The sequence below is a fragment of the Oncorhynchus tshawytscha genome, unplaced genomic scaffold (genome assembly GCF_018296145.1).
Source record: "Oncorhynchus tshawytscha isolate Ot180627B unplaced genomic scaffold, Otsh_v2.0 Un_contig_4327_pilon_pilon, whole genome shotgun sequence".
Taxonomy (NCBI): Eukaryota; Metazoa; Chordata; class Actinopteri; order Salmoniformes; family Salmonidae; genus Oncorhynchus; species Oncorhynchus tshawytscha.
In genome coordinates, this window is record NW_024609802.1 from 495,001 (window position 1) to 517,500 (window position 22,500).

The 22,500-nt window shown below is 46.5% G+C and overlaps 1 protein-coding gene across 1 annotated transcript in view; it reads left to right on the forward strand.

The window, feature by feature from the left end:
* LOC112237523 (plexin-A4-like) overlaps positions 1-22,500 on the forward strand; it is a 296,904-nt gene that overhangs the window by 240,508 nt on the left and 33,896 nt on the right. Inside the window, exon 4 of the mRNA XM_042318328.1 lies at positions 9,129-9,260. Coding sequence (XP_042174262.1) covers positions 9,129-9,260 — 132 coding nt within the window. The remainder of the gene's footprint in view (positions 1-9,128; positions 9,261-22,500) is intronic.

A 22,500-nucleotide genomic window follows, 5' to 3' on the forward strand; every position in this document is an offset into this window, starting at 1 on the left:
TAAAAAGTTGTCCAGGAGAGATTGTATTTTTTGGCTACTAATTGCTTTTTGGTAGATGTCTGTACTGTTTGCACTCCATCTATAGGCCTGTTTTGTACCATGTAATTTATTGGGCAGTGATGCTTCATGGTTGGGTTCTGCTCTTCTCAGATACACTGTGATTTTACTGTGGTCTGAGAGAGGTGTTAGTGGCCTGACTGTGAAGTGTTCCACAGAGCTGTAGGTGTACCGACCAAAAGACTCCCCTCTCAGCTCTGAGTGCTCTGACTATGAGACTCTGGGTTGGTCTGAGATGAAGGTCTGAGAGAGGTGTTAGTTGGCTGACTGTGAAGGCTCTGAGAGACTCTGGGTTTAGGTCGGTGAGGATGCAGTCTACAGTGCTGCTGCCAAGGGATGAGCTGTAGGTGTACCTACCAAAAGAGTCCCTTCTCAGCCTACCATTGACTATGTACAGACTCAGTGTTCCACAGAGCTGTAGGTGTACCGACCAAAAGAGTCCCCTCTCAGCCTACCATTGACTATGTACAGACCCAGTGTTCCACAGAGCTGTAGGTGTACCTACCAAAAGAGTCCCCTCTCAGCCTACCATTGACTATGTACAGACCCAGTGTTCCACAGAGCTGTAGGTGTACCTACCAAAAGAGTCCCCTCTCAGCCTACCATTGACTATGTACAGACCCAGTGTTCCACAGAGCTGTAGGTGTACCTACCAAAAGAGTCCCCTCTCAGCCTACCATTGACTATGTACAGACCCAGTGTTCCACAGAGCTGTAGGTGTACCTACCAAAAGAGTCCCCTCTCAGCCTACCATTGACTATGTACAGACCCAGTGTTCCACAGAGCTGTAGGTGTACCTACCAAAAGAGTCCCCTCTCAGCCTACCATTGACTATGTACAGACCCAGTGTTCCACAGAGCTGTAGGTGTACCTACCAAAAGAGTCCCCTCTCAGCCTACCATTGACTATGTACAGACCCAGTGTTCCACAGAGCTGTAGGTGTACCGACCAAAAGAGTCCCCTCTCAGCCTACCATTGACTATGTACAGACCCAGTGTTCCACAGAGCTGTATGTGTACCTACCAAAAGAGTCCCCTCTCAGCCTACCATTGACTATGTACAGACCCAGTGTTCCACAGAGCTGTAGGTGTACCTACCAAAAGAGTCCCCTCTCAGCCTACCATTGACTATGTACAGACCCAGTGTTCCACAGAGCTTCACGAGCTGTTCTCCGTTTTTGTTTTTCACTTTGTCATAGTTGTTTCTGTGGGGGTATGTGGGGAGGGAAAGGTTGTTGCTTCCTGGCTTCCTGGTAGGTGTTTGTCCCCATGACTGTTAATAGTGTCTTGTTCTTCTGCTGTTCCAGCATTCAGGTCTCCACAGACCAGTACGTTGCCTTGGGCCTGAAAGTGACTAATTTCCCCCTCTAGCATGGAGAAACTCTCTTCATTGAAGTAGGGTGACTCTGAGGGGGGAATGTATGTGGCACAGAGGAAGACATTTTTATCAGTCAAGACAGTCTCCTTGTTGATTCTTAACCATATAAAGAATTCTCCTGTTTTGATCAATTCGATTGAATGAGTTAGTTCAGATTTATACCATATTAGCCTTCCCCCTGAGTCTCTGCCCTGTTAGATTCCTTTTCATTTAGTGGATGGTATGATTATCTCCCTATAACCTAGTGGACAGCCAGTGGAAACATCACCTCTGCACCATGTTTCCTGTAGTACTACAATATCAACATCATCAATTTCTTTCAGGAAGTCTGGGTTTCTGCTCTTTAGTCCAAAAGCAGAGTTCTTCAATCCTTGTCAATTCAAACATGCAACGTAAAAAGATTTCATAATTTTTTTTTCTCTTTACCTTCAAAATGAGACACACTCACAATCCAACAAGAACTATTAAAATAGGATTTTTCAATTAAAGTAAACTCTTATTATGCAAATGTGATTGGTTTATTATTTAAGATAGAATTTGTGTCATGCAACTTGGGTGAGTGTAGTGTGAGGATGGTGGAGTTCTTGTGCTCATCTTACCATAACCCTCGGCCTATCACATGTGAGCATAGTAGACTCAGCATTTGTTTAATGTCACTCATTTGGTTGGTGGGGGCTGGACCAGTCTTTCTCTCTCTCCAACTCTCTCTCCTTCTCTCTCTCTCCATCTCTCTCATTCTCTCTCTTTCTGTTTCTCTTTCTCTCTCTCTGTCTCTCTCTGTCTCTCTCTCTATCTCTCTCTCCTTCTCTCTTTTTCTGTTTCTCTCTCTATCTCTCTCTCTCTCCATCTCTCTCCTTCTCTCTCTTTCTATTTCTCTCTCTCTCTCTCTCTCTCTCTCTCTCTCTCCTTCTCTGTTGAATGGGCGACGTCGGCTGAACGTTTGACAAAAGGTAACCTGAGGCTGAGGGTTCCGATGCTGTGACACGTTGGTGCAGTGTTGTCACTGCACTTAAAGGTCATTGATTGAATGCCCTTTATGGTAATGATATTTCTATGCCACTGAACACAGTGGAGAGCCTCTATCCTGTGGATGGAATGGTGGTATGAAAAGCCTCCCACATTGATGATGCTCCCAGATTCTTTCCCCCTTGTTTCCAATGGCCACTTCACTGTAGGTTCTTTATGTGATGAGATGTTTGATGATTTACACGATGTCTCACTCTTGGCTTGTTCTAACATGACATTGTATGTGAGCTTTGGTCAACCCACTCAACACTGCTGGTTATATGGCCCACAATGCACTGTGTTGACACTTTGACTGCGTCCAACTTCCTCTGCTAGTGTGGTGGGCGAGGTGTGCCATACCAAACAGACCTCAGCTCTGTGTGATGGGCATCTCTGTGCCACCCTTCTCCACCCCATGCCAATGGAAATCACTCCCACACTCCTACTCCATAGCTGTGTCTCTAATGAGCCCATGCCACATAGGTTTCTGCTGTTTTAATTGGCTGTCTATTGAGATTTGCTGTATGTATTTCAATACAGTGCGCCCTAGTTGATGTAGCTAGCTAGCGCCATCGTCCTGTCTGTTCTGTCTTCACTAGATCCCTCTCGTTCACACACAAGGGCTCAGGAATGTGTTTCATCGTTTTGTCTTTGGGCTGTTCTGTTCTGTTTGGGTCCTTTCTCCACTCCTGTGAAATGTGCTTATCTCCTGCTCCCTCCTGGCCACGGCTGGCTGGCTGGAGTTTAGGATCCTGTCTCCCTTCCAGAAGGGTTCTTCTCTCGCTTTCTTTCCTTCTTTTTCTTTTCACTCTTTCTCCTCTCTCACCTTCTCCCTCTCTCTCTTTCTCTCCCTCTCTCGCTCTCTCTCTCTGGGACCTGTAACGAGGGCCGTCCCTCTCTCTGCCTGAGGTAAAGTGGCAGCAGTCTTGTGAGTTTCTGAGGCTCACACAGATTATCCAAAATCAATGGACAGGCCTAGGTGGAGAATAGGAGTGCACAAATGTTTTAAAAGGGCAATTGTCGCCTGTAGAAAGTTAAGGCTACAGCCTCATTGCTATGGATTTTGAAAGGTGTTTAGTGGATAGGGTTTGATACACAAGGGGATAAGCTTTGTGTGATGTTTTAATCATCTCTTGCAATACACTTTTATTTTCAAGATTTGTACATAAAATATTTTAATTATTGATAATAATACATGTGTATTTAGCTTTTGTAGTAGAGTTGTTTGATTCCAGCATCCACGGGCCGTCTTTGGCCCTGTGATAATGGATGCCGAGTCGAGCCAGAGGAAGTGCCATAATTTCCATGTGCTCTGGGCTAGTCCTTGCCAGTGTGAGGAAACTGAAGAGCTCCTATGGTTTTCACACCAGAATGTCTTCCCTCCCTCTACCCCCCCCCCCCTCTTTCTCAATTCAATCCAATTCAATTTCAATGAAAGCCTTTATTGCCAGGGGAAACATATGTTAACATTGTCAAAGCAGGTGAACTAGATAATAAACAGTGGATTATTATTATTATTTTTTACAAATGTACAATAAACATTACACTAAAGTTCCAAAAGAATTATATCTGTTAGATTACAAATGTTAGATGATGTGCAAATAGTTAATGTACAAAATGAAAAATAAATAAACATAAATATGGGTTCTATTTACAATGGTGTTACAATGGTCTCTCTCTCTCTATCACACCTGTTATCTGTTAGCCCCATGGAGATCACTCAGTGATAGAGCTCACTCAGTGATAGAGCTCACTCAGTGATAGAGCTCACTCAGTGATAGAGCTCACTCAGTGATAGAGCTCACTCAGTGATAGAGATCACTCAGTGATAGAGCTCACTCAGTGATAGAGCTCACTCAGTGATAGAGCTCACTCAGTGATAGAGATCACTCAGTGATAGAGATCACTCAGTGATAGAGCTCACTCAGTGATAGAGCCTAGTCGTTCTCTATCATACAGAGACAAGGCTGAATACAGATGCTACACAATAGCCAAGGCTTCATTCAGTAGCATAGAAAACATTTCCCTATAGCAGCATACGACAGCTAAACATTTCCCATGAACGAGATGTTGAGGTATTGTATAAAATAAGGGAATTCAAACAGTGAGGGTATGTGGCTGCCATTGATGTGCCAGTATCCTTCACTTGTTTAGCTGAAACAATCTCACTTTTGAAGGTTGAGATCAACTCACCACAACAGAAACTCTTTTGATGATAATGTACATGTTTTAGCAGCTCTTAGTTAGTCCTCTAATACCATCTCAGTATTGTAGCAGTGTGGAGCTTCATCTGCTGCTGTTGTTGCAGCCGGTGGCCACTAGGTGGACATGATATGTGGCTGTGTGTGTGTAGGGCTGCAGGCTTCTCACTGATGCAGTGTAGAGCTTTCTCACTCTGTCTCTGCAGGCAGCTAGACAGACAGACAGACAGACAGACAGACAGACAGACAGACAGACAGACAGACAGACAGACAGACAGACAGACAGACAGACAGACAGACAGACAGACAGACAGACAGACAGACAGACAGACAGACAGACAGACAGACAGACAGACAGACAGACAGACAGACAGACAGACAGACAGACAGACAGACACACACACACACACACACACACACACACACACACACACAGACAGACAGACAGACAGACAGTAGCTTCCACAGCCACTGATCTACAGCAGCATAGCTCAGTGTAGGATCTATGATCTGAATGCTATACCTTTGGGCCCCCCAATGAATTTACACACACATATTCACATGCGCAAACACACACGTGCACACACACACGCACCCTTAAGATCAGTATAGAGAACAACACACACACGTTGAGACACTTTGACAGTGGGCAGTGTGAGCCAAGGTTTGCCCAGTCTCCCATAAATCATACTGATAACCATGTGAAAGGCTGGTTATGGGCATTAAGTGGGCATTAAGAGGGGCTGCCTTCCTGGGAATCTCTCTCCTCCAGATTCAGTGGGCATTAAGAGGGGCTGCCTTCCTGGGAATCTCTCTCCTCCAGATTCAGTGGGCATTAAGAGGGGCTGCCTTCCTGGGAGGGGCTGCCTTCCTGGGAATCTCTCTCCTCCAGATTCAGAGGGCATTAAGAGGGGCTGCCTTCCTGGGAATCTCTCTCCTCCAGATTCAGAGGGCATTAAGAGGGACTGCCTTCCTGGGAATCTCTCTCCTCCAGATTCAGTGGGCATTAAGAGGGGCTGCCTTCCTGGGAATCTCTCTCCTCCAGATTCAGTGGGCATTAAAGAGGGGCTGCCTTCCTGGGAATCTCTCTCCTCCAGATTCAGTGGGCATTAAGAGGGACTGCCTTCCTGGGAATCTCTCTCCTCCATATTCAGTGGGCATTAAGAGGGACTGCCTTCCTGGGAATCTCTCTCCTCCAGATTCAGTGGGCATTAAGAGGGACTGCCTTCCTGGGAATCTCTCTCCTCCATATTCAGAGGGCATTAAGAGGGACTGCCTTCCTGGGAATCTCTCTCCTCCAGATTCAGTGGGCATTAAGAGGGGCTGCCTTCCTGGGAATCTCTCTCCTCCAGGTTCAGTGGGCATTAAGAGGGGCTGCCTTCCTGGGAATCTCTCTCCTCCAGGTTCAGTGGGCATTAAGAGGGGCTGCCTTCCTGGGAATCTCATTCATTCTACAGTAATAATGTGATAGCAGAGATTAGCATGTAATCCAGTTAGGATCCTAATCCACTTTATATTAATGTATTAATGCGGAATAGAAATAGATTATACCGTCGGGTGGCGTGTCAGAGAATGAATCATTTATCTTGAGTGTCTTAAACAGGACATGAATACTGATAATAACATAATAACAACCCAGTCATAACCAGCCATATATACATACAGTATATCTGTGATATGAAAGCTATTCAGTTGACTGTTGTGATGGTGATGATGGGGTCCTGATAGCTAGTTGGTCGGGTTGCAACCTCTTCTGATACTTAGAGCCAACTGTTGGTCGTTGGTGCTTATCAGAGGATGTCCTCTCCTCACCCAGACAGGCCTCCATTCAACACAGTTAAAAAGACTTCTCCGCCACCACAAACGTACTGCCAAAGCAATGAGGCCTGGAACATAAGACATCTCCCTCCCTCTCTGTAATGCAGGCAGACGTGCTGCCTCTTCCCCAGTGGGTCATTTGTTTAGCAGTGGTAGAGATAAATGCAGAGCTTCCCATTCCTACTCCCCAGTGGCTAGGGATTCTCCTGGCCACAATGGCCCAATGGCCCTCTCTCTCCCTGGGCTTTGTCTGCACCACGCATGGCCTGCTGGCCCTCATATTCTCCACCTGGCGATGGACGATACCACTGAGCATACACGGATGGGGGGGGAAGGGACGTAATCCGACCCCCACCCGATCAGGCCGATAACCCCACCTGCTGGATCTGGGCGCCGCCTCGTGTGGAAGGCTCCTTTTATCCTTTATTCCTCTTTTATTTGCTGTTCTTTTCTCCGTCTCTCTTTCGACCCTCGTGTGGCACAATGGGTCCCAGGGAAAGTGTTGAAGGGGAGGCTTTGATAGTGTTCTGGGCCTTTCAGATTCACACAACTATAGTAACTAAGGACTAACTAAGGACACCAGGCAAAAAGGCAGCAGGAAGGGACTCTAGCACAGAGAACAGAGAGAGGGGGGAGTGGGAGAGAGAGAGGGAGAGAGAGGGGGGGGAGGGGGGGAGGGGGGAGAGGGGGGAGAGGGGGAGAGAGAGGGGGAGGGAGAGGGGGAGAGAGAGAGAGGGGGGAGGGGGAGGGGGGGGGGAGAGGGGGAGGGAGAGAGAGGGGAGAGAGAGGGGGAGAGGGGGAGAGAGAGGGGGAGAGAGGGAGAGAGAGGGGGAGAGAGAGGGGGAGTGGGGGGGAGAGAGGGAGAGAGAGGGGGAGAGAGAGGGGGGGAGAGAGAGAGGGGGGGGGGAGAGAGAGAGGGGGGAGAGGGGGAGAAAGAGAGAGCGAGAGGGGGGAGGGAGAGAGAGGGGGAGAGTGAGGCTCTTCAGAAGCTTTGAAACTAAAAGCATTGGAGCTGGATCAGTTTTGAAAGAGGCTTTATGTTGGGGAACAAGATCTCTCTCGATACAGAAACCAAAGCTCAGCAGCAGAGAGTCAGAGGGAAACGTAGCACAGGGAATTAACTTTGCCTTGCTTGGGGAAGAACAATCGATTTTTGTGCCAAAGTTGTTCTTCGGCACTATATGTCCCCCAACATACATCACAGACATTCTCTAAAGTGACTTCTGAAATAAAGACGGTATTATGTTCCTGTCTGCTCTACGAGATTGTATGTTGTCAACAGCAATAACAGCTCTCTGATGTGTTGTGTTATGAAATGACCCCCAGAATGTGTTGTGTTATGAATCGACCCCCAGAATGTGTTGTGTTATGAATCGACCCCCAGAATGTGTTGTGTTATGAAATGACCCCCAGAATGTGTTGTGTTATGAAATTACCCCCAGAATGTGTTGTGTTATGAAATGACCCCCAGAATGTGTTGTGTTATGAATCGACCCCCAGAATGTGTTGTGTTATGAAATGACCCCCAGAATGTGTTGTGTTATGAAATACCCCCAGAATGTGTTGTGTTATGAATCGACCCCCAGAATGTGTTGTGTTATGAAATGACCCCCAGAATGTGTTGTGTTATGAAATTACCCCCAGAATGTGTTGTGTTATGAATCGACCCCCAGAATGTGTTGTGTTATGAAATGACCCCCAGAATGTGTTGTGTTATGAAATGACCCCCAGAATGTGTTGTGTTAGAAATACCCCCAGAATGTGTTGTGTTATGAAATTACCCCCAGAATGTGTTCAGAACATGTTATGAATCGACCCCCAGAATGTGTTGTGTTATGAAATGACCCCCAGAATGTGTTGTGTTATGAAATTACCCCCAGAATGTGTTGTGTTATGAAATGACCCCCAGAATGTGTTGTGTTATGAATCGACCCCCAGAATGTGTTGTGTTATGAAATGACCCCCAGAATGTGTTGTGTTATGAAATTACCCCCAGAATGTGTTGTGTTATGAATCGACCCCCAGAATGTGTTGTGTTATGAAATGACCCCTAGAATGTGTTGTGCCACCTCCCTCTCTCAGCCAATTATCTTCCACTTCCGTTTATGACCTCTTGAACTTTACAAAACAAGTGATATATTATTCAAGGTGCCATGGGCATATTAACCAGGTGTTTTCTGTAGAACTCTGACAAGTCTGACAAAACGGCTGTCCCACACGCTGACACAAGCCCTTATTAATTTGTGTGGGTGTATGTTTGCCCTGGGAAGCATTTTGGGCAGGTGTCAGAACAGGGTGTTTGTGGGTTATGACAGCCAGGAGGCTGTTTTTAGGTGTTGTGTTGGAACGTGCCCCTGTGTGTGTGTGTGTGTGTGTGTGTGTGTGTGTGTGTGTGTGTGTGTGTGTGTGTGTGTGTGTGTGTGTGTGTGTGTGTGTGTGTGTGTGTGTGTGTGTGTGTGTGTGTGTGTGTGTGTGTGAGAGAGAGAGATAGTAGAGCAGATGTGAGGATATGACCTAGAGCCTCCTGTCATTCCTCCAAGTTTGGGTGAGGCCACTTTCTGCTTTTGGCTGAGCACACACATCTAGGACAGACACACACACCACCCCCTACAGCTGCCTAAACATGTCCCCCTCTCCTCTCCTCCTTTCCCTCCTTCTCTCCGCTTCCAGATCAGGGTGGACGGGCCTTCCCACGGTGCATTGCAGTATGAGGTGATCCAGGCAGTGGAGCGAGGGCCAATCCAACGGGACATGGCCTTCTCCCCCGACCACCACTTCCTATATGCCATGTCAGAGACACAGGTATGTCACGTGACCCCTCACCCCACACACACCCTGACATACCCACACACCCTTTACTAGTGGTTAACACCCTGTCTGTTCACAGTGGGGCTGTTTACCATTTACTAGTGGTTAACACAGTGGGGCTGTTTACCATTTACTAGTGGTTAACACAGTGGGGCTGTTTACCATTTACTAGTGGTTAACACAGTGGGGCTGTTTACCATTTACTAGTGGTTAACACAGTGGGGCTGTTTACCATTTACTAGTGGTTAACACAGTGGGGCTGTTTACCATTTACTAGTGGTTAACACCCTGTTTACCATTTACTAGTGGTTCAGTGGGGCTGTTCACAGTGGGGCTGTTTACCATTTACTAGTGGTTAACACAGTGGGGCTGTTTACCATTTACTAGTGGTTAACACCCTGTCTGTTCACAGTGGGGCTGTTTACCATTTACTAGTGGTTAACACAGTGGGGCTGTTTACCATTTACTAGTGGTTAACACAGTGGGGCTGTTTACCATTTACTAGTGGTTAACACAGTGGGGCTGTTTACCATTTACTAGTGGTTAACACAGTGGGGCTGTTTACCATTTACTAGTGGTTAACACCCTGTCTGTTCACAGTGGGGCTGTTTACCATTTACTAGTGGTTAGTGGGGCTGTTTACCACAGTGGGGGGGTTTACCATTTACTAGTGGTTAACACAGTGGGGCTGTTTACCATTTACTAGTGGTTAACACAGTGGGGCTGTTTACCATTTACTAGTGGTTAACACAGTGGGGCTGTTTACCATTTACTAGTGGTTAACACAGTGGGGCTGTTTACCATTTACTAGTGGTTAACACAGTGGGGCTGTTTACCATTTACTAGTGGTTAACACCCTGTCTGTTCACAGTGGGGATGTTTACCATTTACTAGTGGTTAACACAGTGGGGCTGTTTACCATTTACTAGTGGTTAACACAGTGGGGCTGTTTACCATTTACTAGTGGTTAACACCCTGTCTGTTCACAGTGGGGCTGTTTACCATTTACTAGTGGTTAACACAGTGGGGCTGTTTACCATTTACTAGTGGTTAACACAGTGGGGCTGTTTACCATTTACTAGTGGTTAGTGGGGCTGTTTACCATTTACTAGTGGTTAACACAGTGGGGCTGTTTACCATTTACTAGTGGTTAACACCCTGTCTGTTCACAGTGGGGCTGTTTACCATTTACTAGTGGTTAACACAGTGGGGCTGTTTACCATTTACTAGTGGTTAACACCCTGTCTGTTCACAGTGGGGCTTTTTACCATTTACTAGTGGTTAACACAGTGGGGCCGTTTACCATTTACTAGTGGTTAACACAGTGGGGCTGTTTACCATTTACTAGTGGTTAACACAGTGGGGCTGTTTACCATTTACTAGTGGTTAACACAGTGGGGCTGTTTACCATTTACTAGTGGTTAACACAGTGGGGCTGTTTACCATTTACTAGTGGTTAACACAGTGGGGCTGTTTACCATTTACTAGTGGTTAACACCCTGTCTGTTCACAGTGGGGCTGTTTACCATTTACTAGTGGTTAACACAGTGGGGCTGTTTACCATTTACTAGTGGTTAACACAGTGGGGCTGTTTACCATTTACTAGTGGTTAACACAGTGGGGCTGTTTACCATTTACTAGTGGTTTTACCCTGTCTGTTCACAGTGGGGATGTTTACCATTTACTAGTGGTTAACACAGTGGGGCTGTTTACCATTTACTAGTGGTTAACACAGTGGGGCTGTTTACCATTTACTAGTGGTTAACACCCTGTCTGTTCACAGTGGGGCTGTTTACCATTTACTAGTGGTTAACACAGTGGGGCTGTTTACCATTTACTAGTGGTTAACACAGTGGGGCTGTTTACCATTTACTAGTGGTTAACACAGTGGGGCTGTTTACCATTTACTAGTGGTTAACACAGTGGGGCTGTTTACCATTTACTAGTGGTTAACACAGTGGGGCTGTTTACCATTTACTAGTGGTTAACACAGTGGGGCTGTTTACCATTTACTAGTGGTTAACACCCTGTCTGTTCACAGTGGGGCTGTTTACCATTTACTAGTGGTTAACACAGTGGGGCTGTTTACCATTTACTAGTAGTTAACACAGTGGGGCTGTTTACCATTTACTAGTGGTTAACACAGTGGGGCTGTTTACCATTTACTAGTGGTTAACACAGTGGGGCTGTTTACCATTTACTAGTGGTTAACACCCTGTCTGTTCACAGTGGGGCTGGATCCCTGCGTGATTCCTGCTGCATGGGTCTGGTGGGTTATGGAGAGGTGAGAGAGGGATGTTGTTTATCCATGCAGATGGAGAGAGTGCATATAAGTGAAAAAGAAAAGAGGTGGTGAATGTTGTGAGAAAAGAGGATAAACAGAGTGGTGTCCGTCCATTAGATGCAAGTAAAGACACACACACACACACACACACACACACACACACACACACACACACACACACACACACACACACACACACACCTCATTACTATATTTGTCTAAACACAGTGCATCTGTCTCATCAGTAGCGTGATGTCAAACAGAAACACTGACCCTACCTTGCACTCTCATACGTAATATTCAGCCCAGTCTCTCTGCCGTCCCAAATGGCACCCTATTCCCTGTATAGTGCACTACTAGGGCCCATAGGGAATACGGTGCCATTTGGGACACTTCCCATTGCTCACTACACTGTTAATAGTCTGACTGTAGGAGGGAAAGACCAAGGGGTTTCTACTGGAAGTCTTCATCTTAGCTCACATCAAAGACAATTACTGTGTTTTCACCAACCTGCCTGGCCCCTGCACACACTGCACACACACTCTCAAACTCGTGCACACACACGCATACACACACGTACACACACACACACACACACACACACAGGGCGGTAGGTAGCCTAGTGTTGGGCCAGTAACTGAAAGGTCGCTAGTATAATCCCCGAGCTCACTAGGTGAAAAACCTGCCGATCTGCCCTTGAGCAAGGCACTTAACCCTAATTGCTCAATAATAATTATCAATTATGACTAAATTATGTATACATTTCAATCAGGACTGACTAATCAGAATACTATTATGTTACTGTATAGATTTATGAATTATATTTTAATCCTAGTACTGAATATAATGTGTGTAATTATAATCAGGAATTAGAACAAAGACTGTCTGTTCCTTGGTAGAAACGAATTAACTTATCGTCAGACTGGCTAGAATGCTTATCTACACAGGGAGACCTTGGCCTGGTGGTAAATGATCTAAACCGGTGAGAGACGATGTAGGAAGGTTTGTGAACTATACTGACATTGTATCGGAAGTGGAGGAGAGATGGGACAGTTCGAAACCTAATGACCTCATTTTCAGTTTATAACCTGTGGTATATTGTATCATGTTCAGTACTCTGGAGAATAAACGCTAATGCAGTTTATAACCTGTTGTATATTGTATCATGTTCAGTACTCTGGAGAATAAACGCTAATGCAGTTTATAACCTGTGGTATATTGTATCATGTTCAGTACTCTGGAGAATAAACGCTAATGCAGTTTATAACCTGTGGTAAATTGTATCATGGTCAGTACTCTGGAGAATAAACGCTAATGCAGTTTATAACCTGTTGTAAATTGTATCATGTTCAGTACTCTGGAGAATAAACACTATTGCTTGATTTTGAGACTGGTCTCCGCCCATTTTATGCAAATAAGTATCTTACAAATCCTTAGAAATGGGCTGAGTGTATTAATTGAATTGGGTAATAAACATATAGGAATTTAATTCCCCTAACAGTGACCTTTGACCTTCTGGTGCCCTTTAACCTTCTGGGTCATACTTCTCTCTCTCTAGCCTGTCTAGTCATTCTGGTGCCCTTTGACCTTCAGAGTCATCATAGAAAGGGGTTGAGAGTATTCAGATGTGTTGGTGTGTAGCCAGTGGCAGTCCATGGTTATTCTATTTGTGTTGAAGGGTTGTTTATGGTGTGGTAGCAGCAGCACTATATACATTTCAGAGTACACTGGCCTCTGAAAGAGATCTGACCTGGGATCTGACCTCAGAGAGATCTGACCTGGGATCTGACCTCTGAAAAAGATCTGACCAGAGCACACTGCCCTCTGAGAAAGATCTGACCTGGGATCTGACCTCTGAGAGAGATCTGACCTGGGATCTGACCTCTGAGAAAGATCTGACCTGGGATCTGACCTCTGAGAGAGATCTGACCAGAGCACACTGGCCTCTGAGAGAGATCTGACCTGGAATCTGACCTCAGATAGAGATCTGACCTGGGATCTGACCTCAGATAGAGATCTGACCTGGGATCTGACCTCTGAGAGAGATCTGACCAGAGCACACTGGCCTCTGAGAGAGATCTGACCTGGGATCTGACCTCTGAGAGAGATCTGACCAGAGCACACTGCCATCTGAGAAAGATCTGACCAGAGCACACTGGCCTCTGAGAGAGATCTGACCTGGAATCTGACCTCAGATAGAGATCTGACCTGGGATCTGACCTCTGAGAGAGATCTGACCAGAGCACACTGGCCTCTGAGAGAGATCTGACCTGGGATCTGACCTCTGAGAGAGATCTGACTAGAGCACACTGCCATCTGAGAAAGATCTGACCTGGGATCTGACCTCAGAGAGATCTGACCTGGGATCCGACCTCTGAGAGAGATCTGACCAGGGCACACTGCCTTCTGAGAAAGATCTGACCTGGGATGTGACCTCTGAGAGAGATCTGACTAGAGCACACTGCCCTCTGAGAGAGATTTGACCTGGGATCTGACCTCAGAGAGATCTGACCTGGGATCCGACCTCAGAGAGAGATCTGACCAGGGCACACTGCCTTCTGAGAGAGATCTGACCTGGGATCTGACCTCTGAGAGAGATCTGACCATAGCACACTGCCTTCTGAGAGAGATCTGACCTGGGATCTAACCTCTGAGAGATCTGACCTGGGATCTGACCTCTGAGAGAGATCTGACCATAGCACACTGGCCTCTGAGAGAGATCTGACCTGGGATCTGACCTCTGAGAAAGATCTGACCTGGGATCTGACCTCTGAGAGAGATCTGACCAGAGCACACTGCCCTCTGAGAGAGATTTGACCTGGGATCTGACCTCAGAGAGATCTGACCTGGGATCTGACCTCTGAGAGAGATCTGACCAGGGCACACTGCCTTCTGAGAGAGATCTGACCTGGGATCTAACCTCTGAGAGATCTGACCTGGGATCTGACCTCTGAGAGAGATCTGACCATAGCACACTGGCCTCTGAGAGAGATCTGACCTGGGATCTGACCTCTGAGAAAGATCTGACCTGGGATCTGACCTCTGAGAGAGATCTGACCAGAGCACACTGCCCTCTGAGAGAGATTTGACCTGGGATCTGACCTCAGAGAGATCTGACCTGGGATCTGACCTCTGAGAGAGATCTGACCAGGGCACACTGCCTTCTGAGAGAGATCTGACCTGGGATCTGACCTCTGAGAGAGATCTGACCATAGCACACTGGCCTCTGAGAGAGATCTGACCTGGGATCTGACCTCTGAGAAAGATCTGACCTGGGATCTGACCTCTGAGAGAGATCTGACTAGAGCACACTGCCCTCTGAGAGAGATTTGACCTGGGATCTGACCTCAGAGAGATCTGACCTGGGATCCGACCTCTGAGAGAGATCTGACCAGGGCACACTGCCTTCTGAGAAAGATCTGACCTGGGATCTGACCTCTGAGAGAGATCTGACTAGAGCACACTGCCCTCTGAGAGAGATTTGACCTGGGATCTGACCTCAGAGAGATCTGACCTGGGATCCGACCTCTGAGAGAGATCTGACCAGGGCACACTGCCTTCTGAGAGAGATCTGACCTGGGATCTGACCTCTGAGAGAGATCTGACCATAGCACACTGGCCTCTGAGAGAGATCTGACCTGGGATCTGACCTCAGAGAGATCTGACCTGGGATCCGACCTCTGAGAGAGATCTGACCAGGGCACACTGCCTTCTGAGAGAGATCTGACCTGGGATCTGACCTCTGAGAGAGATCTGACTAGAGCACACTGCCCTCTGAGAGAGATTTGACCTGGGATCTGACCTCAGAGAGATCTGACCTGGGATCCGACCTCTGAGAGAGATCTGACCAGGGCACACTGCCTTCTGAGAGAGATCTGACCTGGGATCTGACCTCTGAGAGAGATCTGACCATAGCACACTGGCCTCTGAGAGAGATCTGACCTGGGATCTGACCTCTGAGAAAGATCTGACCTGGGATCTGACCTCTGAGAAAGATCTGACCTGGGATCTGACCTCTGAGAGAGATCTGACTAGAGCACACTGCCCTCTGAGAGAGATTTGACCTGGGATCTGACCTCAGAGAGATCTGACCTGGGATCCGACCTCTGAGAGAGATCTGACCAGGGCACACTGCATTCTGAGAGAGATCTGACCTTGGATCTGACCTCTGAGAGAGATCTGACCATAGCACACTGGCCTCAGAGAGATCTGACCTGGGATCTGACCTCTGAGAAAGATCTGACCTGGGATCTGACCTCTGAGAGAGATCTGACTAGAGCACACTGCCCTCTGAGAGAGATTTGACCTGGGATCTGACCTCAGAGAGATCTGACCTGGGATCCGACCTCTGAGAGAGATCTGACCAGGGCACACTGCCTTCTGAGAGAGATCTGACCTGGGATCTGACCTCTGAGAGAGATCTGACCATAGCACACTGCCCTCTGAGAGAGAGGGACTATGTGACCTGGAGAGGTGAGGGGCCGTGGTGTCACAAACACACAGGTGGAATGATAAAGAGAACCGCTGCTGCTCTCTCTGTCTGTCTGTCTGTCTGTCTGTCTGTCTGTCTGTCTGTCTGTCTGTCTGTCTGTCTGTCTGTCTGTCTGTCTGTCTGTCTGTCTGTCTGTCTGTCTCTCTCTCTCTTTCTCAGTCTCTTTGTCTCTCTCCCGCTCTGTCTCTCTCTTTTACAGTCTCTCTGTCTCTCTCTGTCTCTCTCTCTCAGTCTCTCTGTCTCTCTCTCTCTTCTCTCTCTCTCTCTCACACACACACACACACACACACACACACACACACACACACACACACACACACACACACACACACACACACACACACACACACACACACACACACACACACACACACACACACAAAGAGAGCCTGTCCTCCAGGACCCAATGTACTCTCACTCAGCAGTGTCCTCTGTTCTTTACTTTCACCTCCTTCTGCCCCCTCTATCTTCTCACCCCTTTACCCTTCCTCTTCTCTCCTTATGTCTCTTCCTCACTGCTTTTCTTCATCTCCTTTCCTCCTCCTTTCTCTCCTCTCCTCCTCTTTTCTCTCCTCCTCTCCTCTCCTCCTCTTTTCTCTCCTCCTCTCCTCATCTCCTCTCCTCCTCCTTTCTCTCCTCTCCTCCTCCTTTCTCTCCTCCTCTCATCTCCTCCTCTTTTCTCTCCTCCTCTCCTCATCTCCCTCTCCCCTCTTTTCTCTCTCCTCCTCTCCTCCTCTCCTCTCCTCCTCTTTTCTCTCCTCTTTTCCTCTCCTCCTCTTTTCTGTCCTCCTCTCCTCCTCTCCTCTCTTTCTCTCCTCTCTCCCTCCTCCTCTCCTCCTCTCCTCCTCTCCTCCTCCTCCTCTCTTCCTCTCCTCCTCTTTTCACTCCTCTCCTCTCCTCCTTCTCTCCTCCTCTCCTCCTCCTCCTCCTCCTCCTCTCCTCTTTTCTCTCCTCCTCTGTTCCTCTGTTCCTCCTCTCCTCTGATGTAGCTGCAGAGTTGTGTTGGCAGAGGGAGCCTCTTTACCTCCACAGGGAGGATTATGGGCCGTGCTGGTCTTCTCAGCAGAGTGTGTACATGCATACCTGTGTGTTTGAAGGGCTGCTGATGATCCTGATAGTGCTCCAGTTTGAACATCACAGGAGGGTTCAAGGTTCCCCTTCATACCGTCCTCTCACAGGGATCTCATCAGAGAGAGAGTAGAGAGAGAGGGGGGAGAGAGGGTAATAGAGAGAGTAGAGAGAGGAGAATAGAGAGCGAGGAGAATAGAGAGAGTGTAGAGAGAGAGGGGAATAGAGAGAGAGGAGAATAGAGAGAGTGTAGAGAGAGTGTAGAGAGAGAGGGGAATAGAGAGAGAGTAGAGGGAGAGGGGAATAGAGAGCGAGGAGAATAGAGAGAGTGTAGAGAGAGAGGGGAATAGAGAGAGAGGGTAATAGAGAGAGTAGAGAGAGAGGGGAATAGAGAGAGAGGGTAATAGAGAGAGTAGAGAGAGGAGAATAGAGAGAGAGGGGAATAGAGAGAGTGTAGAGAGAGAGGGGAATAGAGAGAGAGGAGAATAGAGAGAGTGTAGAGAGAGGGGAATAGAGAGAGAGGAGAATAGTAGGGAGTGTAGAGAGAGAGGGGAATAGAGAGAGAGTAGAGGGAGAGGGGAATAGAGAGAGAGGGGAATAGAGAGCGAGGAGAATAGAGAGAGTGTAGAGAGAGAGGAGAATAGAGAGAGAGGAGAATAGAGAGAGTGTAGAGAGAGAGGGGAATAGAGAGAGAGAGTAGAGGGAGAGAGGCACAATTAGACCCAACCAAATCATGAGAAAACAAAAAGATAACTACTTAACACATTGGAAAGAATTAACAAAAAAACAGAGCAAACTAGAATGCTATTTGGCCCTACACAGAGAGTACACAGCGGCAGAATACCTGACCACTGTGACTGACCCAAAATTAAGGAAAGCTTTGACTATGTACAGACTCAGTGAGCATAGCCTTGCTATTGAGAAAGGCCGCCGTAGGCAGACATGGCTCTCAAGAGAAGACAGGCTATGTGCTCACTGCCCACAAAATGAGGTGGAAACTGAGCTGCACTTCCTAACCTCCTGCCCAATGTATGACCATATTAGAGAGACATATTTCCCTCAGATTACACAGATCCACAAAGAATTCGAAAACAAATCCAATTTTGAAAAACCATCATATCTACTGGGTGAAATTCCACAGTGTGCCATCACAGCAGCAAGATTTGTGACCTGTTGCCACGAGAAAAGGGCAACCAGTGAAGAACAAACACCATTGTAAATACAACCCATATTTATGCTTATTTATTTTATCTTGTGTCCTTTAACCATTTGTACATTGTTAAAACACTGTATATATATATAATATGACATTTGTAATGTCTTTACTGTTTTGAAACTTCTGTATGTGTAATGTTTACTGTTAATTTTTGTTGTTTTTCACTTTAGATATTCACTTTGTATGTTGTCTACCTCACTTGCTTTGGCAATGTTAACACATGTTTCCCATGCCTATAAAGCCCTTGAATTGAATTGAATTGAATTGAGAGGGGAATAGAGAGAGAGGAATAGAGATAGAGTAGAGGGAGAGGAATAGAGAGTAGAGAGAGAGAAAATAGAGAAGAATAGAGAGAGGGGACTAGAGAGAGAGGAGTAGAGAGAGCGAGTAGAGAGAGAGGGGAATAGAGAGAGAGAGTAGAGAGAGAGGAATAGAGAGAGGAATAGAAAGAGAGGGGAGAGAGGGGACTAGAGAGAGAGTAGAGAGAGAGGAATAGAGAGAGAGTAGAGGGAGAGAGGGGAGAGAGAGGGATAGAGAGAGAGAGGGGAGAGAGGGGAATAGAGAGAGAGAGAGTAAAGAGAGGAATAGAGAGAGAGGGGAAAAGAGAGAGTAGAGAGAGAGAGGAGAATAGAGAGAGAGGAGAATAGAGAGAGAGGGGAATAGAGAGAGGGTAGAGGGTGAGAGGGGAATAGAGAGAGAGTAGAGGGAGAGGGGGAATAGAGAGAGAGTAGAGGGAGAGGGGGGAATAGAGGGAGAGGAATAGAGAGTAGAGAGAGAGAAAATAGAGAGGAATAGAGAGAGAGGGGAATAGAGAGAGAGGAGTAGAGAGAGAGGAATAGAGAGAGGAATAGAAAGAGAGGGGAGAGAGGGGAATAGAGAGAGAGTAGAGAGAGAGGAATAGAGAGAGGAATAGAGAGAGAGTAGAGGGAGAGAGGGAAATAGAGAGAGAGTAGAGAGAGAGGGGAATAGAGAGAGAGTAGAGTGAGAGGAGAGAGAGGGGAATAGAGAGAGAGAGTAGAGAGGAATAGAGAGAGAGGGGCGAGAGAGGAATAGAAAGAGAGGGGAATAGAGAGAGGGAATAGAGAGAGAGAGGAATAGAGAGAAAGGGGAATAGAGAGAGTAGAGAGAGGGGAATAGAGAGAGAAGGGAATAGAGAGCGAGAGGAATAGAGAGAGAGTAGAGAGAGAGAGGGGAATAGAGAGAGAGGGGAATAGAGAGCGAGAGGAATAGAGAGAGAGGGGAATAGAGAGCAAGAGGAATAGAGAGAGAGTAGAGAGAGAGGAATAGAGAGAGAGGGGAATAGAGAGCGAGGGGAATAGAGAGAGAGTAGAGAGAGAGGAATAGAGAGAGTGTAGAGAGAGTGGAGAGAGGGGAATATAGAGAGAAAATAGAGAGAGAGGAATAGAGAGAGAGGGGAATATAGAGAGGAATAGAGAGAGAGAGGGGAGAGAGAGGCATAGAGAGAGAGAGTAGAGAGAGGAATAGAGAGAGATTAGAGAGAGAGGAGAGAGAGGGGAATAGAGAGAGAAATAGAGAGAGAGGAGTGAGCGGATTAGAAAGAGAGGGGAATAGAGAGAGAGGAATAGAGAGAGAGTAGAGAGAGAGGGGAGTAGAGAGAGGGGAATAGAGAGAGAGGAATAGAGAGAGAGTAGAGAGAGAGGGGAGTAGAGAGAGGGGAATAGAGAGAGAGGAATAGAGAGAGAGTAGAGAGAGAGGGGAGTAGAGAGAGGGGAATAGAGAGAGAGGAATAGAGAGAGAGTAGAGAGAGAGGGGAGTAGAGAGAGGGGAATAGAGAGAGAGGAATAGAGAGAGAGTAGAGAGAGAGGGAAATAGAGAGAGAGTCGAGAGAGAGGAATAGAGAGAGAGCGGAGAGAGGGGAATAGAGAGATAGGAATAGAGAGAGAGTAGAGAGAGAGGGGAATAGAGAGAGAGTAGAGAGAGAGGGGAATAGAGAGAGGGGAATAGAGAGAGAGGAATAGAGAGAGAGTAGAGAGAGAGGGAAATAGAGAGAGAGTCGAGAGAGAGGAATAGAGAGAGAGGAATAGGGAGAGAGTAGAGAGAGAGGGGAATAGAGAGAAAGTAGAGAGAGAGGGGAATAGAGAGAAAGTAAAGAGAGGAATAGAGAGAGAGTAGAGAGAGAGGTGACTCTGTCACGCCTCCAGGCCCAGATCAAAACTTCTCTACTCATTTAGAACACCCATCTGCCACCAAATCCTGTCTTTCTGTGTGTGTGCACCTGTATTGGCCAACATCATGCAGCCATATAGCTGTGTAGTCCTACATCAGATACACAGTTGAAGTGGGAAGTTTACATCCACTTAGGTTAGAGTCATTAAAACTTGTTTTTCAACCACTCCACAAATTTCTTGTTAACAAACTATAATTTTTGCAAGTTGATTAGTATATCTACTTTGTGCATGACACAAGTAATTTTCCAACAATTGTTTACAGACAGATTATTTCATTTATAATTCACTGTATCACAATTCCAGTGGGTCAGAAGTTTACATACACTAAGTAGACTGTGCCTTTAAACAGCTTGGAAAATTCCAGAAAATGATATCATGGCTTTAGAAGCTTCTGATAGACTAATTGACATCATTTGAGTCAATTGGAGGTGTACCTATGGGTGTATTTCAAGGCCTACCTTCAAACTCAGAGCCTCTTTGCTTGACATCATGGGAAAATCAAAAGAAATCAGCCAAGACCTCAGAAAAAAATTGTAGACTTCCACAAGTCTGGTTCATCCTTGGGAGCAATTTCCAAACGCCTGAAGGTACCACGTACATCTGTACAAACAACAGTACGCAAATATACACACCATGGGACCACGCAGCCGTCATACCACTCAGGAAGGAGATTCTTTCTACGGGTTGCAACTGCACATGGGGACAAAGATCGTACTTTTTGGAGGAATGTCCTCTGGTCTGATGAAACAAAAATCAAACTGTTTGGCCATAATGACCATCGTTATGTTTGGAGGAAAAAGAGGGACGCTTGCAAGCCAAAGAACACCATCCCAACCATGAAGCACAGGGGTGGCAGCATCATGTTGTGAGTGTGCTTTGCTGCAGGAGGGACTGGTGCCATTCACAAAATAGATGGCATCATGAGGGGGAAAATTATGTGGCTATATTGAAACAACATCTCAAGACATCAGTCAGGAAGTTAAAGCTTGGTCGAAGAGGGTCTTCCAAATGGACAATGACCCCAAGAATACTTCCAAAGTTGTGGCAAAATGTCTTAAGGACAATAAAGTCAAGGTATTGGAGTGGCCATCACAAAGCCATGACCTCAATCATATAGAAAAATTGTGGGCAGAACAGAAAAGCGTGTGAAAGGAAGGAGGCCTACAAACCTGACTCAGTTACACCAGCTCTGTCAGGAGGAATGGGCCAAAATTCATCCAACTTATTGTGGGAAGCTTGAGGAAGGCTACCCAAAACGTTTGACCCAAGTTAAACAATTTAAAGGCAATGCTAATTCTAAACAAATACTAATTTCTTTCATCATAATGCTATCCAAATACTAATTGAGTGTATGTAAACCTCTGACCCACTGGGAATGTGATGAAATAAATCATTCGCTCTACTATTAGAGCTCTACTATACTCTACTATTCTGATATTTCACATTCTTAAAATAAAGTGGTGATCCTAACTGACCTAAGACAGGGCATTTTTACTAGGATTAAATGTATTTGGCTCAGGTCTTCCGACTTCAACTGTAGTCTCGTATTTAGGACTCAATAACACATACCTGTTGTTATGGGGCTTATCAATCCATTTGGCCCCAAGCCAAAAATAAACCAACAGACGATGTGTTTTTGGGCTAATAGTAAGAGTCTCTGTAGTAACATATTGCCTTTAGTTAATGACCCTGTTAGTCTAGTTAAAGACTGTGTTCCACTTAGAGAAGGTGTTTACACTAAACATCAGGGAGGGGAGGGCCCACTGGGGCAATCAACAGTAGATGTACATGCTATTTAGGGAACCGAGTTTTACTGAACAGACACACACACACTAATCTCCCAACCACACTCAGCCCCCTCCCAAACACTCACACCCCTCCCAAACACTCACCCCCTCCCAAACACTCACCCCCTCCCAAACACTCACCCCCTCCCAAACACTCACCCCCTCCCAAACACTCACCCCCTCCCAAACACTCACCCC